Genomic DNA, 21,335 nt, shown 5'->3' on the forward strand with positions numbered 1-21,335 from the left:
TCAATCCATCTAAACCCTACAATGTTAAATTTCAATATAGATAATTCACCACTACAATTTATCCGGTACACACCGTTCTACCAACTTGCAATATCTTAAGACTCGTTTTCTCAACTTTACGTCTTCTTAAACGGGAGTTGTATATTGTATACAATTTTTTTCTTATACATGTTCATATGTAATATATTTAATATATGAGATCATTCATAGATTTTTAAGCTATTTTAGCTTTACCTTTAAATCGTTTAAAAAACGTTTAAAAATCAATTCTTACGGTATTTTTTTAATAGTTAATGTTTATCTCGTAAAATAAGTATTTCACTATGTAAAACATTTTCGTATATGTATTTTGTATATATACAAACTCGACAACGAAAAAGTTGGGAAAACGAGTCTTGAGATATTGCAAGTTCGTGGAACGAGGTAGACCCCAATTTATCGTTCTTACGAGCAAGATTGGATGAATATACTTTTGCAACTAAGTTTATGTTTCTGGTACCATCCCCATGCCTCATGTACATTCATAAAATCATCCAAAAAAGACATTTTAACTGAACAGACTACGGCATACAAATACAGTTAGGAAGCTCGTGATTGGTAAAATCTACAATTAGCACTCTAGAGATAATTTTCATTGACTGAATGATGATCAAAAGCAAAACAAATTTATTAAAGTTAAGTATTATAAAATTTTTACTATAATTCAAAATAAATTATATACTATTGGTAATTCACCACGAGAATTCATTGCTGTTAAGAGCAGATTGAATGAGTAAACTTTTGCAACTAAGTTTATGTTTCTGATACCATCCCCATGCCTCATATGGAACTATCCACAATATACATTTTAACTGAACAAACTACCGGATACTAGTATAGTTGAGAAGCTCACGATTCAGACATGAGTTTGCTTGGGTAAAATTTAGAATTAGCACTCTAGAGATAATAAGATATAAGTGGTTGAATGATGATCAAAAGTGAAACAAATTTTACATACGTATTATAAAAATAATACTATAATTCAAAATAAATTATAAATATTTAGTTTAAAATGAAAACAAAACTGTCTTTTTTTCAATTATAGGATATTTAAGTGGATGGATCAAACTTGCAAGCAGGGATAGTTTAGAATAACTAACATTCACATTACCATACTGAAATTTCGAGTATTTTTAAATCACACCTCGCAGACGTAATATTGGCGAAACAATTCAAGCGCTATTATCAATGTCGAAACTGACATTTTGACCTTCGCACAACTCGGTATGACAATAGAAAGTGCTGTGAGTGAGGAAGCCCCCAGCTGATTTTGTTTGCCGTATCCGAGAGATCGACCTGGGTACTCACTCCTACCTACTACAATAAACGCAGCATCATCCTCATTTCTAACTGAAAATAGACTCGTAAATGTCGTGCCAAGAAATAGCGGTTTCCTTCTGAAGTAGTCGTGATTTAAATGAAATTAAACCTTTTGTTGAAAATGCCCCATTGCGAGCGTCGGGCACGTGGGCCGTTTCGCAACTATAACGTGATCCAAATTATATACCTACCTATAATATATATTTTTTATTATCAAAACATACATACATTTTATCTAACGGTTTTACTGTGATTTGAAAAATTCAACTTCATTTATAATACATATGTACATATATTAATATACTTAAAGTATATTAAACACATTAAACTGCTATACACACGGGTTGTATAGATACAGAAACACACTACTTATGTGAAAAACGTAATTTTAGTTCCCGAATATTACTAATTCGTATGTACATACATATGTAGGTACATCGACTCGATACTCTCCGACCAGTCTAGGTCACGCTAATGAAAAGATTGCGTGATTTTTTCATATCAGGATCTAAATCGAAAGATTAGACAAAATATTGTTACCATTTTGCGTTAGGGGAGGGTCAAATCCGTTCGTGTATTACGGTAGAAACCGATAGATAATAGTAATAGTAAAATAATAGGTATTCGACAATCGTTTAATGCGATAACTTGCACACACGCCTGAAGATAAATTAAAATTATTTAATAATATAGTACAATTTGAGCGTGCATATTTTAGGATGAGATATTTACGAGTTGACGACCTTTGCTTTTTGCACGGCAGCCGTAATCTGAGATGCACTTCAAGTGCAATAATTTTTGAATGAATCATTCGCGTTCGTGTTGCTACAACACTTTTCATGTTGAAGATGCAAATTATAACTATAAAAATGTATATATATGTAAACCTAACGTGCAAAAATAAACGAATTCCTCTGTTGACTAGACTCAATTTTGCACTAAATTTACTCTCATATTAATTTATCGAGAAATAAATTGCAAACTCCGTGCTATTACTTCGTAAACATGTATGTCGCTCGTAAATTACACATAAATTGTATCATTTCTGAATTATTATTCGCATTCATGCGATGCAATTTTGATGAAAATCCCAAAGCTCTTTCACATTCGAAATGTAAATCGGTGACTGAGTAATGCGTATTATAAACACCGTTCATTTTCCACCACAGAATAATCACTTTTTTAATATTTTTTTTGTTGTCAAGTTGAAAAAAATAAACACATCGAATGGTTGCTTTCGTTTGGACAGCGGTCAGAATTTCGTTGCCTAGGAGAGTTGTAGAAGTGTATAGGAGACGTGTGGACTGTGGACATCCCGACAAGCGGTACATAAGGTGATAACGGTGCACCACCAACAATGCAAGACGATATCATTAGATGACTCAGCATCATATAAGAAGACTCACTGCAACTTGCAGCTGCGGGCCAGAACTGTTCAACTTCTTGATTTTCCCCGTAGTCCCATATGTATAATATGCACGCATGAACAATACATACGTGCATATTATACATGTATGATAAGAATGTGAATCAAACACGTATTCAAGGGGATAGCGGGGAGAGAGAGAGATATCAGCTTTAGATCACCTCCTCCCCATTTCCAGCCACCAAATTTTATTTCAAATGAATAACTTGATTAATTTCTTTGAACAAAACACTTTTACGTAGAAAAATTAAACTATAGAGGACGATATTTTTTTTTCAAACAGAAACAAACAGCATTACAATGTACATAACATATACATATAAAGCGCAAGATCTATATAAAACGGAATTACATGAATAGCTTGTAGAACAGGGATTAATGTTAAATTAATTAATGGCATTACTGATCTTGTTTGATAAATAAGGATTATCAATTATATAATTCAAAAGTACAAAAAAAACATAAATCATAAATTTTTCTCCTAGATTACAAAACGATCATTGTGAAGAAATCTGGAATTACAGAAAGAATAGAATTATTTTATTTATTTGTTCTAGATAATTAAGATACATACATATGTACACTTGATAGATAGGACTATAAACAGTATTAATAAATTCCAGATGACTTATAAATTAATTGAAAAGCAAGATGATAGTATTATGGGATTTAAAGGGTTGGATAATCTAAAACTGAAACCCAAATTTCTATATGCATTGCTTATTATTAAATTAATATGAAAACGATAGTTAAGATAATTTTTCTATCGAGTAAAACGCCAAGATTTTTCACACGATCAGCCCCAAGTATTTCATTAATATCGATTAGAAATTTTCTTTTGTTATTATTTTTTATATTATATGATGTATTGAAATGGGTTTTTACCTTTAAATAAATAAATATTAAAAGACAACTGGTGATTAAAACGGTAAGTATTTAGTGAACGAGTCCAAGTTTATTTGTAAGTTCAGACAGTCTTCAATGGCAGATTTTTTTTTAAATTTTCATGTCATCAGAAAATACCAAAAATACGAGATCAAGAAGCTGGATCCGATGTCGTTAATATAAATAATAAATAGCAGAGGACCTAAATTAGAACCTTGGGGTACTCCTGAGGATAAATTCTAAAACGGGATATGCTTTTTATTAATATTTATATAAAGAAATATTATACAAAACGCCTCTGCAAATATTAATTTTAGCACTATTGACCGTCGCATTGTCTACGAATTACGAATACGTCGCATTTTACATCGGTTAAAAAAGCTCGGAACTATCAAATCGAAATTTATTTATTTTAATTTCAATTGTTTTAAATTCACCTATTGTTTGTATTTGATTGCAAAATATTAGTTTATTATTAAAAAATCATAGTTTCTGTTCTGAAAAGGTATGAAAATTTGCCTGTTTCTAGTTATGGCTTACGGGATAGGGATCGAATACAACGACAAATAAATTTCAAACCTTCAATTGAAATTAAATAATTAACCTTGTAAATAATTTGAGCGACTACATATAATCACGGTCACTGTGTAATTTAATAATTTCGTAGTTGATACGTGTGATTGACGTTGCGTATAATTTATATTGCATATTTGACATTCATCCGGTTTCGTTTGATTAAAGCTAGCTCGCGCATTATTCATATACACACATCGAATTTTTCCCCATATATTCAATGATTTTCAAATTCGGATGTTTTTTATTATTACTCCACTTTTGTTCTAATTTCATCCGGTGTCGCCTCAAAGAGACTTGTTACCTTTCTTCTGAACGTAATATTTTTAATTGTGCAGTCGAGATCGGTGGCTGGAAAACTCCTGGTAAGTTAATAAGCACTACCTACCTTCAGTAAGTCGAGTTTGTCAATGCTTTTTGCCAGCGTTGCCTCGTTCTTATTTACCGCTGTGTACCGACAGCTCTCTCACCTCGTTCTATTTGTCTGTTTTGCGAAAGCCAACTCACTCACTTCTCGGAGAGTCGAACGAACCGACGACCGGGATAATGAAGTGCCCACTTTACCGAACGCCGACTTGATAAAACTGTAGCCAAAGACTGGAAGATCAAATTTGCACGTTTTATTTACTCGGCCAGGTCGGCTCGTGCTGCGGATGGCATTCCGAGAAAACATCATCAATCTCGATTGCAAAAAAGTAGTCAATATCTATTGTCCAGTGCGTTACTTTCACTTTAGAAAAGGAAAAATGTCGATACGACAGTAGCGTGATCGATTCGCTCACACGTGCGCAATTTGAATAGCTCTAAATATGATTATACTCGTAGTCAACAAAAAATAAAAATAAATATCACATTTCTTTCTCATCATGTAATATCAAATGTATTCAAAATTAAACCGCTAAAAATATGAATCTCATATCATCACTTTTTAACCCAAACGATGACAAGCCAATAATATTCGATATGGTCATCCGTGAGCTCTTGTTGTTTATAACGCTCATTTTAAAATGTCAAACCGTTTCGCCGTATCATTTTCTAATATCCAAGTCTAATGTCCGTAAAATAGAGGAGGCCGCACACAACACAACACAACGATGAAATTCGCTCGCTCTATCAAAATTCAATTTGGCGCACATTGCTTTCTCGTTAAGTAAATAGTAAAAAAGTCGTACCTAGCGTTACTTAAAAGAAATTGCCACAGATATACACATGTACGTGTAATCCAAATTGTAATATATATATATATATATATATATATATATATATATATATATATATATATATATATATATATATATATATATATATATATATATATATATATATATATATATGATATATACATATATATATATATATATATATAAATATCATATATATATATATATATATATATATATATATATATATATATATATATATATATATATATATATATATATATATATATATATATATATATATATATATATATATATATATATATCATATATATCATATATCTACATCACTCAGATTTGAACGGTCCACTTTATTTTCAAATATAAATTGAACAATTCTAGAAACATTCATAACAAACAAACAACTCGTGAACAACTAAGCTTAAAGCGCTCCAATTTTTTAACAATACAAAACGTTAAAGAAAACTCGATCAAACAAATTTCAACTCAAAACTGGAAAGGCCTCAGGTGTATATAGCATAGCTTTAATGAAAATTAAGTTATTCAAAATAATTTTAATGGTCAACCAATTCTAGAATGCAGAGTTTCAATCAAGATTAAGCAAAATTAACTCATTAAAAGAGACCGAAATCTAAAATTGTGTTCGCTCGAAATAACATTTGTAATTTCTTCCAAGGCGATGACAGAAGAAATACAATTTATTTGCATATTTAAAAAAGTTTATAAATACACAAGAACAGATGACACAAATGACAAAAGGTGTATCGATTGGGTCATGTCATACATATGTATGTAAGTACATAAATAATTCTAAAGAAATTGACTTAACCTGACCCTTACAAAGACAACAAAGTAAGGTAACAAAGGCAACTATTTTTTAGATCAACCAATGTCAATAGATCTGTTTAAATGTACATACCGTATGTGTTCTATATGTATAATACAAAGTTCATCTGACCGACTTATCAGATTTGAAGTATACGAATAATTTGTGTACAAAATCAGCAGACTCGTTTCGTCACACGCTTTTTCCACATTGTCCCGTTTGATGGCGAAAATTTCCATAACACAGCGAGCACTTACAGCAATTTTATACGACCGACAGGAAGAGGTCGATTGCGAATGTCAAAAAATAAACAAATTTAGCACAGATACTTGAGGATAATGGGTCATTTCGCGAACTCTCTCGGTTGACACACCTTCGCTGGAAAATGCGAGCAAATTGGTACCACAGACCACGGTGTCGATTACGGTAAAGCAATATATCACAATGGGAACCGGTCGAGGATCAGATATGCGTTTCGGTGGCAGGATGCTGCCTCCTTCGTCAGGGCGTGACGCGTGTGGTGTCCCGTGCCAAGCGACAAAATTAAGCGACTGTACCGTAACCGGTTTCATTCAGTTTCACCACACATCTAGTAAAAAAGTATCTATCTATACGACTGACCGGCTCGATTTAACCCGACTACCTACTAAATCGTCGATAGAAAACGGCAATAATGTGAATTTATCACATACGACAGTCTACATCGTAGACGTGCTTAAAAAGTACAAAGAATGCACGATTTAACAAATTAATTATAAAAATCATGATCAGAACTAACACTCTAATAGATATAATAATATTTTTCAAATTCAGTGAGATAAAAAAGTGATGAAATTTTTTTTGAGACCTTACGATTTGTGACTATGATATATATTTCATTATAGAATGATAATGAAAATATATTCATAATAAAAAAAATAGTCTACTGATGATCTTTCAACATTCCGTTTTTGGTTAATATTACCGTTGAGTCGGATCAAAATTTATCGACTCCATCTTTATTTTATGATCCGACTCGGACTCCAACTTGAAAACAACGATTTTAGTAAGATTTAAATTTTGACAGTGTATAAAATTGTTAGCAATAAAAATAAAAAATTTCAAAATATAAAATAATTAAAGGAATTAAAAATATTATTTTATTCAACTATTGGCAATAAAATAGACATAAATAAAAAGTAAGAAGATTAATAGTGTATGTGTATTAATTTCAAACAAAAATAAATCAATGTGAAAAATGAGAGTAAAAAAGTATGAGAAATTCGGTTTTAGCCACAAAAAATTAAAATACTTGCAGTTCAACGAGTTTGTTTATAACATAATTTAAATACATTTTATAAAGAAATTATTCAATTTCAATTTATTATTGGGTTTACTATTAATAAAAGAAAACAATAAAACGGAGTCAGAGTCGGTTGATTTTTTACGACTACTACTCCGTTTGAAATGATCCGAATCCAAAGCCTTAGTTTTTACTCAAATTTGGTTTAAAATATCACGGTTTTAGTGCACCCCTCTAATCTGTCAATTTGCTCTAAAATTAAAGTGATAATCAATTTTAAGCTATTTTAGGAGACACAGATGATCATTATGGTAGTTAAAACCGTTGTTAAAAGATGTATGTATATATACATATATTGCCATTATTTAACATTTGAAGAAAACATGACTAAATCAAAAATATATTTAATTTCACTGTATTTTTTTTGTCACATCTCATATGAGTATATGCTCCGATGAAAAATTGTTATATTATAAGATAATTTGCTTTACGACTGTTCGAGATGAAAATGTGGTAGGGAAAACTTGAACGCGTGGGCGATTACGTTTTAATACATAAATACGTCACATGCGCGAACGAATGCTTAAACTCTCATATTTACAACATTTTAGAGTATCAAATGGAGTTTTAAGGGAGAGTGTAGCATGATGCGGGTGTCTTGTGTTCACCCATCGTAATCTGAGCTGAATTACCTACTGAAATTACATCTGGACATCATCCGGGATCCTCTTCGTCGAACCTGTCGTTGAAAGAACCTATCAAGTACCTATTAAATCGGGGTAAGTATTTAATTTAAACGAATATAGAATCTTACGTTACGCTTCGTTTTCATTAAATCGATGATTTTTCTGATTTGCAATAAGCTGATTAGCATTCGATATTTGAATTTATAAGTCGAAAGTGGGAGACTACTTTTTTTGCAATAAAAATGTGTCAACGTTTTTGATTTAAAACAGTATAAATTATTGAATCTAATAATTGTGTAAGACGCTAAAAACAACATACTGAAATTGATTTTTTTTTTTGTTTAATATTTATTGGGGACTTTCCCAACGTTAATATGTCAGTTTACAAGCAAGAATTCTAAACACAATTCTGGTTTTTTTGATAATCTTGATTCATTGAAGAATTCATTTTAATCTATTAAATATTTCAAACAATATGGAATCTTAATTGTTCAACACTTCACAACAATAGCGACCTATCAATGAAAGAATTATAGCTCAATTAAGATCACTATTAAACGCATACTATTAAACTATTATGTATAATATTTTATCACACTTTTGTACGGTTTGATATCGAATTCAAATTACAATTCCTCACAGTATCTATACTTAACACCAATTCTCATTTTACATATTTTATCCACATAACTACGGAGTTAATAGTTTCAAAATAAACACTTAATTTAAAATCGTATCGCAAAATAAATATAATAAAATTTTTCCGATTATGATTATCTATAATTTTGGCAATACATACATAGATAATTATATGTTTATTCAAATCTACGTTAAAGGAATGCGGTCAAATCTTTAATATAATATATGCATTGGATGGGATGGCGCCGTTTAATTTATCCATTGATAACTTTAATGGCGAAAAAGTAGTAGTAAAAATCACGTTTTTTTCTTCTCTTAACGATTTTTTGTATTATTTATGCACACAAGGTGGAAAAAATACGCGAGAAACAAAAACAACAGTAGGTGAGTGTATAAAGCTGACAGTCGTAAAAATTAAACGTGCGCGTTGTCTTTTTCGTGATTATTGGTAATTTATGCGGTGTGCCGGCAGACGGACATTCCTGACGTCGGGTGACATCTTATTTATGGTGACATCCGGCCGTGGCCGATTTGAATATTGAAATTGAAGCGACTGCGTGTATGGGTTTGAACCCTGACCCCGCCAGATAAAAGATCTCTCGAGAAGAAGACGAGGAAAAAAAAGACCGCGCAAAAGTGATAATTTTAGACAGCGCCGAGAGCCTGCGCTGAGCGTTGATGAAATAGTAACTAGATATTAAAGCAATGCAACACCTGCATTGTGCATACAAAAACTTCAATACAATATTTGGCTATTATATTAAATTTAAAAAATTATAAATTAAAAAATTATAAATTAAAAAATCAGTCTATGAAAGTATCTAAAATGCTTTAAAATCCTACCATTTAGATATATAATTTGGCTGTCGAGATAAAATAGTGTTTGAATATTAATAATATTCGTGTTGATAACATTCCAATAAAATCAAGTTTTTCAAAGATTTCATACCGTTCTGCATTCTTTTCCTAGATTTTTGCTCAAAATTTAAAAATTAAATATATCCTGACAAATTCAGTTAATTAATTATCAGTGTATTTGAATTAAGTTTGTATTTTTCGTAACACCTCAAGTTTTGTGAAAAAATCCTTATAATAGTTTGAAAAATTCATCGTGATGGGAAACATCTAATTTGATAGTGGGCTTGGCATCCTTGATAATCTGACTGATGATAATGATATAATTGATGTTGTGTTCGAGCATCCGTGTTACTTCTATACACAAAAATCATGATAAATTTCCTGTTCTGATATCGGCCAAAAATCTCTCTCCGGCTCTCCAGTTTCGTCTCATATTGTGGGCCCCCCCGTGATGATACATGACTTTTTGACATGCTGAATAATGCATCCCGAATAATATGGAATAAATACTCGAGAATGAAAATATCAATATTTTTCAATGTCGAAACCGCGACTAACGAAAATAAAAAATATGATTACCGAAATTGGTCAGCAAATTATTTATTAACGACTCAAATTACCGAAATAAACTATTCATAGAATCCTGAACGCGTCTTTTTTCTCAAAATAATAATAATATCGTGTGCATGATTTATAGATTTAAAAATTCCACTCAGAGAGCAGGTAGATTTTAATAAAGTCGTTCGTATTCGCTCAAGTACACACTATCAATAATGAAGTTTTTGTTTGCTACTGTCTAGCTTGATGTCAAATGCTGTGCGAAAAACTGGGCCAAGCTCTTCAAAATATCGGGGAGATCAAATCTTTACTTACTTACTTACATACAATTTTTCGCGTGGAAAGTTCAATTTCGTAATGCGTACAAAGCATCTTTAATTGAAGACAGGCAGGCAGTTGCGAAATCAATCGATGGAAAAAATCATTATCGAAAAGAATGATTTATGATCACAACTGACGAGTACCTTATATTACACACTAGCCGTCATTCTTATCGAAGATTTTAATTACTCAAAATATCCATATACATAAGTACGTATATTTTTCTCTCTTCAAAGTTTCGTAGACAAGCAATGACGTCTTCGGTAGAAGTTTCGTCTATCAAATATGTGATAAATCCATTCGAATATCGATTTTAAATTTTCGCACAGATGTTCCACCAAACTGACTGAAACCTCAATAACTAACCTACAGCAATCAAATAACGGTACATTACGAGTTTTCGATATGCTCGTCATTTCGGGTCTAGGTCAATATACATATGAAAAAAAAACATCCGCGCGTACACAATCGATGATTTTATTTTAGATCATTTTTTGCACGGACACGTATAGTTCTCATTTATTGCATAATAACAAAACGGTTTGTTCGCGCAATAAAAGGCATTTTTATCAAATCTCCACAGGTGGAGAATGTTGATTGCTTTTTGAAATCAAACTTTTTACGGCGAGCTTTTGTTGTTTAACGACTCGCACTAAACACCACGTAAAACATTTACACTGTAACATCGCGGAACAAATAACACGCGACCTTTATTGTCTGTGCGATTCTCAAACGTCTTTTATCGGCCGTTTCCTTCAATTGACGATTACTTTGATACCTTAATTAAATTGCACCCGGCCGTCGAATGCTCATTGCCAAATAATTGGATCCATAACTTAAAGAAAATGATACTAAATACTACCCGAAAAAATTCAAACTCCTCTGGAAAACAGATATCATTACAATATATAGTATATACAAATATACATTGTAATAATATACAAATCAAAGGTTTAAACTTCTTCGCCAAATAAATTAGGAATGTCTTCAAAGGGCATCTCGATCGAATATTTGAAAGCCGCATTTGGGGTTCGATGCGGTCAAGAAAACCGGTAGCCATCGACGGGAAAAAACCACAATGGAGTTGGAACAATATAACATGAAATCGATAAGTATCTGGCAATTAAACATTTATTGGGTGAGCCGTGCTTTTAACTGCCGGGCGCAAGATCTAATTTCACGCCATCAAAGACCAACGCGGAAAAAACAAACCGAACGCAATTCACTTATTGTATTTGCGCATTTCTGAGAAAAGTAAATACTGGTATTTACTGAGCAGTCGTAGATCTTATGGATGCAATTTAAAACTTAAAAGTATCCAATAATGCCTAGGAATGATTGAGTTTTGAAATTGTTAACAATACAATTTGGTTGTTTACGGCTTTTACATCAAGTCATTAGCTATGTTGATATACACACAATGGGCCGTAACTTATTTTTATTGAATGTTTAACTTTTGGAAAACATGATAATATAATGTCGATTTGCTGTTTATCAAATTAGTGTTGAAAAGTTTACATTCAAAGCAAGTGGTAATATTTTTATTCAATATTATAGTTTTATAAGACGGAAATGATTCACAGCAGCGATGTATTGTTGAAATATAAATAAATTATAGTCAGTCCAATCCTGAAGAAAAATACCATTCATGATTATGGCAAACTATTTTATCTAATCTATGTATGTACATGTCAACTATTGGATCATAAGAAGTGTCTCTGAAAAATGTAGTTCCAATAACGACAAAACTGTGAATTTTCATTTTATTAAGTAACAAGACCAATATATTATACTTAAATACCCATTACATGTATTACGTTTTATATATATATATATATATATATATATATATATATATATATATATATATATATATATATATATATATATATATATATATATATATATATATATAAGCCTTAAAAATTATATTTGGAAAAGATAATAAAGAATTTGAGTTCATTTTAGATATATTGATGACTTATTTTTATATTGTTACGTACACTCGGATAAGTTCATAAAAGTTTCCTTTCATATAACCAAAAAAATCGATTTTCATAAATATGTACATACATACATAATATATAAAAAGTTAAAAGAACATATTTGAATTATGATACGAAATATTTGTGACATTTTTTAAAATAAATATTGTATACGATTCATGAGATATGGTGTGATGAAAACGTGAACCAAATATAGAAATACATTTGTATATAAAAATGTATGTAGCATGCCATCGTTGGAATAGAAGAACAGACTAGTAGGTCGTTTACATAAAATTGGAAATATTAAAAACACCATTATAATTAATTTTTTGGTATCAATGCACGTTGTAATGCTGTTTGTTTCTGATTTAAAAAATAAATAAACAATAAATACGATGTATCTCGTTACTAATTTATATTATTTATGTTCAAAATTTGATATTTATCCTCAAATACTACAACGAATTAGTTAAAAAATATTTCATATAATATATTAAATTAAGTCTAATTACATAATACGACCAAACATTAAAACTTTTTATTTACATAAAAAATTTGAACCAATAATACAAGCCATCTTTAAACCATATGAATATTATGACATCATTGTAGGTATCATAACAAAAGCTAGTATTAAGGTTTCCGTGTTTAATTAGTTTATCAAACGATTGTCGTCGAATACGATATCAAAATACTACGCGATGCGATAAATAACGCAGGATACAGCAATAATCAAATTTGATACTGCAAAACACACAAAGAGAACGAGATAGCCGCTCATACGTACTTTTGTTTAACAAAGGTCATTTTCGGATCAAATTCAGATAATCTTTACAATATAATTCGACGACACGTGTTACAAAATACGTGCAAATATAAACATGTAATACAAAAAATATAACATTTTATCTGCCCAAAGATTTTTTTCTTCAGTATTAGTATTATTTATTATGTGAGAGATGTCGGATTACAGTAATATCAGTTTGTCCAGTTGACATCACCGGTTAACCGGACCGTGTAAGAAATTTGACAGGCGACATATGTACATATGTTACAACGCCGTGATGACGGCGATGATGTAATTTTGATACGAAAATCAGAAACAGTGGTGGCGAGTGGTGTGCGTTATCTACGAAATGCATTATGCATTTGGGGTTGACTTTATTTACGACACGCAATGCTATATACAAACACGTCACACAATATAATCACGGCGATAACATTTTCTAACGCATCTATTCGTATAAAATTTTATTTAACATAACTTAACAGATCATTCTTTTCTGAAAGTAAATCACATTTCAAAATTATGCAAAATACGGTACCATATAATAATCAAGTTTATTTATATTTTATGTTAGTTTAATTAATTGTCTCCAATATTATTATATTTTTTTTAGTAGCGGTCATCATAAGGTTAATACGCGTTCATTGTACCTACAGTTAAGGGGAAGACGATCACCCGTTCGATAAGACAATATGATTTACAAAGCTTCATAGTAATAAAACGATACAGATCAACATCACCATAGAAGTAGTAGTAGTCCAATGGTATTTTAATACTAGAACACAAAACAATATTTCAAGGAACCGGTGACGCTTTTAAATGTCATCAGAAAAAATGAAAGATCACGTTACAGTTATCAGTCGCAATCGACTTTTTTCTACGAGGAATGTGTGTTTGCATACTTACGAATTTGACGGTGTTGGAATCTGCGACAATCAGGCATTGTTATCTATATTATATTATACACAGCGAGAGAGCACCGCACCCCTCATTAATGATTCATGCTAAATCTCACTACCAAAAGACATATTTCAGATTTCATAACACCCGAGCCGCCGGCCGCTATTATTTCAGAGGGTGAAATAAATTAATGTGTTATAAACAACGTGGAATCTTTCATCCCCCTTACCCCCAAACCAACGGTTCACATATTCGCGTATGTACCGAACGGGTACAAGCGCGAATCGTGTTGGTTTTTCGGCATTTCGAGTGTGTGGGGTTGGTGTGTGAATGTGTGCGACTATTTTAAGCTGGGGTGAAAAGCTGCCAGAATTTATAACTTAGGAATTAAATAATTGTTTTTCATTTGAGGATTATTATTTGGAGTTAGACAATGAAATTATTTTGCCAAAAAATTCATTCAGCTAAGTTATTAAGAAGCGATTTAAAAATGTTATTTTGTAGCATTGTTTATATAATACAATTAGCTAAAGATATATATTTTAGTAGTAAATTAAAAAGCTTTTAAAATGCGATAATCATAATAATAGGTGTCACCGAACAATGTGTAGGTTGATCATTTGTTGTAATATAGGATTACATTTCAGGTGCTTCTAACGTTAATTGTATTATAGAAAAAATATTAATTGAAATAAATAACTTCAAAATAAAGGCAAAGTGTCATCGATAACATCTTTAAATTAAACGCAATAGTTATGTAAACAATAAAAATAAAATACGAAAATCCTGATTTAATTATTTAATTGAAAATAAAAAGGATGAATAATGAACATATATATATATCTATATACAAATTTTATTTCAAAAGAGACTAAATAGATTTTATTTTGTTAATTTGACATGTGCTTTTCAGTAATTACGCTAGTGATAAGCATTGTTATTGTTTATGATAAGTTATCGATATTTTATTATATCTTGTCAAATATATGAATAAATTTTATATGCATGATCACATTTTTACCTGATTGTTTTTTATCAATCGAGTCTCCAACGAAGGAAGGTGAGGTCTTCAGGATAGTTTAGGATCACAATATAAAGATGATTTCATGAAAACACAATTTTTTTAACTTCAAATCTCATATATTTTTATTCACTGACTATTAACACTCACTGCATAATGAAAAAAAGAACATAAAAATTTGTCTGTGAAGTCTTTTTTGTTTTGTTTTTAAATTTGGTGAACTTTTTTTGTACAATATAATGAGATAAATGAAGACATATTTTGGAATGTTTAATTAAGAGTTTCGGCATAGCGTCCTTAATAGTCACAGTCATCGGTATTTAAATTTACCGCATTTTTATCTTACTTACTAAATTCATTATTATTATTACATACTATAAATATTTACAAGTTGTTCGTATTTTTTGGTTTTACATATATACCATTCTCTCAGTCACTATCTCTTCTATCGTTCGCCCCTTTTTTGCAAGGTAATTTTTTTCATAATTTAAATTATATTTATACATATTCAATCGAATTTGTTCCTCACAATTTTAAATCGACTAACAACAACAAAATAACGAAACATATCAAATAAAAATTACAGACAGTACCCGACTATCACTGATTTTTCTCGATCGGGCGGGCGGGGAGACACTTCTCGCACGAACGTGCGAGCAGAAAAAAAACATTTGATAAAAAAAAGTACAATCAACGAGTGGTCTACGTTGAAAAATATTTCGAAGAATTGAAATCGAAAAATAAAAAAAGTCGAGAGCGACCCGACCCGCCCGGCCGTCGGTGCCGAGCGACAGTAGGATTAGGATATTTTCACAGAATCATAAACTTAACGGCGAGTGGCCCATTAACTGACAAATATTTACAACGCTATAATTAAACAAAAAAATAATATAATAAAATATAAACGCCCATCCTCTCACTTGTCGCGTATGGCCTAAGAAAATCAAAATAATAATATCCGTTCTAATAAATTCGACAACTTTATATATATATATATATATCATTAAATATGAAGACATCTACAAAACGTTATCGAACAACAATAATAATAATAATAATTATAAAAAGGATCGCATCGAACGGTGGAGAGGTTAAACTTAACTATATCATAGTCGCTAATTTGTGAAAGATTTATTACAAAACGAGTGCGCTTAGGCCAGAAACAATCCTTAATCGTACAATTGTTATAAAAACTAACGGAAAAAAATGAAAAATTCCCGTAAATCAAAACTTGCAACTTACTCACTACTATTTACAAGAGATACAGGAGGAGACGTGGTGCGTTGGGGATGAGGGTGAGGGCGAGGGCGAGTGCGTGTGCGAGAATCCCCGCGCGACGTGCACCGCTCAGAGTGGCGGGATGTCGATGTCGTGCGCGGGGAAAGCCGCGTCTCACATCAACGGCAAAGCGCGTTCCGGAGCGTACAAAGGCGCCACGGGAGCCCTGGACTCTGGATCCGGCACGTGGTACATGTTGATGATGTGACTCAAGTCCGGCTGTCCATACTCGCGTTTCATCCCTCCGCCAGGCCCAGCGTCCACCCCGTACTCTCTCTTCATGCCGGGCCCGGCGCCCGCCTCAACTCCATACTCCCTTTTCATCCCCAACAGCATATGCGCGTCCGTCGCAAACTCGCGCTTCATCGGCGGACCGGGAGACAGCGGCTCCGATTTAGCACTGGATCCACTGGGACTGTGCGACTGGCACGACCCTTGCAAAGCGTACCCCCCCGGCGATCCCTGCGGCCCGTACGGCGATCCCGGTTGCTGCATGTACGGCGATCCCTGTCCAGGAGCCGTCGCGCCTCCATACATTCCATACCCAGAGTTCATATAATTCACTGAACCGTGTTGCATTTGACTCATGTCATACCGAGGATAGCCGTACCCCGGCTGCTGCTGATACGCCGACTCGTGCATCATGTAACCGTTGGGCATGTATCCGTTGGGCATCTGGTACATGTCCCGCGAAGGCGTCGGCGGCTGCGACGGCGGCGCCCGCGAATCCGACGACTGCAAAAGCCCCCCGACTCCGACTCCAACACCCAGAGGATATTTATCCTGCTTCTTGGCCAGCGTCTTGGTTTTCCTGCGCGGACGATATTTATAGTCGGGATGCTCCTTCATGTGAACGGCGCGCAGACGTTTCGCCTCGTCGATGAACGGCCGCTTCTCAGTCTCGGACAGGTCCTTCCACTGCGCGCCCAAGCGCTTCGAGATTTCGGAATTGTGCATTTTGGGGTTGTCCGAAGCCATCTTCCGGCGTTGTCCGCGAGACCACACCATGAAAGCGTTCATGGGCCGCTTGACGCGATCCAAGTTCTGGTTCTTGTTGGTGTTGTTGTTGTTGTTGGGCTGCGGCGCGTGCGTCTGGTGGGTCTGGTGGGCTTGGTGGGTTTGGTGGGCTGTCATGTGAGCGGGAGGGGAAGGTCCGGCCGAGGGTGGCGCGTGGAGGTGAGCTGCGTGGAGTGCCTGATGCTGGTGCTGCTGAAGACCCATCATGCCTCCGAGGGCGCCTAGCGAGCCGTACGAATGGTGCAGGCCGTGGTGTGGCGCCATGTTGCCGTGGAGGCTGCCGCCCTTCAGGTCTGTCTCCATCGTCAGCATGTCGTCTTCCCGCGGCGCGTACAGTTTGGCGTCGTGCGTAATTCTCCAATAGATTCTGAATTTAGTTGTGATGTTCGATGATTAGATGATCGGTTCGAGTTCGAGTGCGTGTGTGTATAAGCGCGGCGCGTCAACGACGTCCGAGCCGCATCAGCGGCAGTTAGAGATGTTGCTCTCGGATGAGTGTCGAACGGTCGGTGAGTCGGTCAGAGTTAGCGGCAGTCGCTATAGTGATGACTGAGTGATCGGTGGTGGAGACACCCGCGCGGCGCGGCGCACCTCCCCGTAATGCGGGTGCTGTGAGCGCGCGCGCCGCGCCCAACCAAACGCGCCGGCCAATCACAGCCCAGAGGCGGATCCAACTCCCCCTCCACTCACTCGCCCCCCCCCCCCCCCTCCCCCCTATCCCTCTTCCCGCTTCCCCTCCACGGCGCGCTTGCCGCTCAAGGGCAAATAACCCCGAATTGAAAACACGCGCTCCACTAACGTTGCACACGCACGCATCCACATGGCGATGCCAACACACCACACCACACCACACCACACCACACACAAACGTATCAACATATATTACTACAAACCCTATCATCCTCTATTTTTTTTTGCACTCGACTTGTCAGTTTCATTGCTAACACTGTGCACGAATGTTTTATTTGCTTTGAATATCAATTTGGCATACGGTTTGGTTTATACGGTCAAGAAAAAATTACCGTCTAATACGGTGGTGGTTCTCGGGCGAAATTTTACCGTGGCCGCACAGGTGATAATAGTGGAAATGTCTGGTGGCCGCACCAAATTTAATCAAATAAATTAAAGTTACAAAAAAAAAGTGGATCAATTTATTCATAAAATAAAAGAAATTTTAAGCCGCATTGCTGCTTTTAAGTTTGCGTCTGTCAGCTGGTTTCTAAATTTGTTTTTAATAAAGTGCATTACACTGAATGATCTTTCGCAATATGCGGTAGTGGGAATAAAAATAGACAATATTAATAAAGCAATTGTTGTCAAATCTTTATATTGGTTTGTTTCACTGTCAATGAATATTTCCGACCAAAATTTTTGAACCGAAATATTATTAAAATGGTTATTAAGTACTTGATCATGACTATTTTACGTTGGCCCAGTTAATTAATCTCAATACTGAAAATGGTTTTGATCTATTTTGTAGTACTATGAAATTTTCATTTGTCATCATAATAAAAGGGGAATATACAAAAGAAACAGTTATTCAATTCTTCGAACCTTTTATCAAGTTCCAGATTCAGAGATTTAAGATACTCCATTATTTTAAGTTTTAATTTCAATTTTGAAGTCGTTTCTGTCATCTTATCTATGAAATCACTAACAGAAGATAAAATTGAAAAAAATTGTCATTTTCAACTTCTGCCACAAGGCTTTTCGCTATAATTTTTAGTTTGTCATTGATGAGCATGGTTTCTATTATTGTTAAGTTACTTTTTTGTAATTTTTCATATTCGAATATTCCATTCGAATATCGAATATCGAATAGTAGCTTTAAATTATTTATTTGTAGTTGAAGTTCAAGATATTATTAAAATTTTAAGAGAATCATTATCCGGAACATCAAATGGAGCTAAATGTGCTGTAGATTGAAAATAAAAAAACAAGTTCGTATAAAAAGTATTCGAATATTCGGATTTGGGAGGCCTAGTAAGTATGTATTATTGAAAACAAATCAAAGTTTCTATAACGACGATTCGAATTATATGTATGTATATATATTTTTGGATTCTAATAAATTTAATAAAAAACAAATGTTATTATTATTTATTTACTGGGCGAAGCCGGATAAAACAATTAGTTTTACACAAAGAAAAAGGAGAGAGAAAAAGAAACAAATTACAATAAAATTAGTACAAAACTAAATAAGAATAATGTATACACACATACACACACCTACATACATATATGTACATACACTCACATGCATACACACTTGTATATATTATATATATATATATATATATATATATATATATATATATATATATATATATATATATATATATATATATATATATATATATATACACGCATGCATTGTATACACACACAGTTTGAAGTTGAAGTGTATCTTTCAGTTGGTAATGTATTTTGATTAGTTGGAATATATTCCATCTGACCTGGCAGCAACTATCTGTAACAACTATCAACCAATTGTACTCAAAAAACAATTTTTATATCAAAGTGCTAGGGTGGCGACCTGGCTCCAAAAATAGTACCAGGGTGGCGACCTGGAGTGACCTAGCCCGACTACACCACTGGCTAATATATATTTCTTTCGATCGATCATTGCTCTAAAAGTTTATATATATCTAATATTATAACAGTTTTTGTGATTTTTCTTTTTTGTTTGCTTTATATTACTATGTGGTGCTCACTGTACATGGAATATAATATTTTCATTTATATTTGTATATTTTTTGTCTCACTGTACTGGTTTTTTGCCAACATAAATAAAATAAAATAAATAATCAAAATAATAGTTTATTGATTGCCTAAATTGGTAGAAATGTTACAGTTGAAGTGTATCTTCTAGTTGGTAATATATTTTGGCTAATTGGAATATATTCCATCTAACCTGGCACCAACTACCGTTATACATACATAGTTGAAGTGTATTTTCAGCTGTAATATATTTCGACTAGTTGGAATATATTTTGTAAAGTAAGTTGTATAATAAGTTGTAAGTTGTATATGTATACGTAAGTTGATTCAAATGGCGAATAAAATTCCAACTGGTCAAAATCAACTTAAAATCAATCTCAACTATAAGTTGTATGGAGACGCTAGTTTTTCGTGAAAGCGTTACTCCACCAGTAAATTGAGTTGGAAAGTCACAAATTGTTGTTTTGAACATATATTTTATCGTAATATAATAATATTAACGCATTATTGAATTCTAAAGCATTCGTAAAAACATCAGAGCCGTCAAAAATCAAATGTTGTATTACAACTGGTGCACATTTTTGAAAGTGTATTTTGGCTCTTAGAGTTATAATTTACTAGTTGATTTGTATTCGAATATGAATTACCTAAAACTCCAATTGGAATATATTACAACTGAAAATACACTTCGAACTGTAACATATATATGTACGTATGTATATAATAAGCATGATTTATTTTAATACAATTTTCAAGAGTGTTAAAGATGAGATATTAGTGACGTGTCTATTAGATATTTTAATATCTAATTACATAGTTATAAATAGAGATATGCATAATCATTAAACTAGATATATAAATAAATTAATTATAGGCAGAGTTAAGAAAGCAACAACTGCAGGAGGTGTTTTCCACAGGGGTACTCAAATCTATAATGCCCTTCCTGAAAACAAAAATGTGACTTTCAAACTCAATTTACTAATCGAGTGACCTCAATTTACTAACCTGGTATCAACTTATACATAGTTG

General features: G+C 33.2%; 1 protein-coding gene across 1 annotated transcript; it reads right to left on the minus strand.

Annotated features, from left to right (window-relative positions):
• Positions 1-16,682: 16,682 nt before the first annotated feature.
• Positions 16,683-17,897, minus strand: LOC143920418 (uncharacterized). The gene has a single exon (XM_077443303.1). The coding sequence runs from the start codon at positions 17,895-17,897 to the stop codon at positions 16,683-16,685; it is 1,215 nt and encodes a 404-aa protein (XP_077299429.1).
• Positions 17,898-21,335: the final 3,438 nt, after the last annotated feature.

The sequence above is a fragment of the Arctopsyche grandis genome, chromosome 12, assembly GCF_051622035.1.
Source record: "Arctopsyche grandis isolate Sample6627 chromosome 12, ASM5162203v2, whole genome shotgun sequence".
NCBI classification, from domain to species: domain Eukaryota; kingdom Metazoa; phylum Arthropoda; class Insecta; order Trichoptera; family Hydropsychidae; genus Arctopsyche; species Arctopsyche grandis.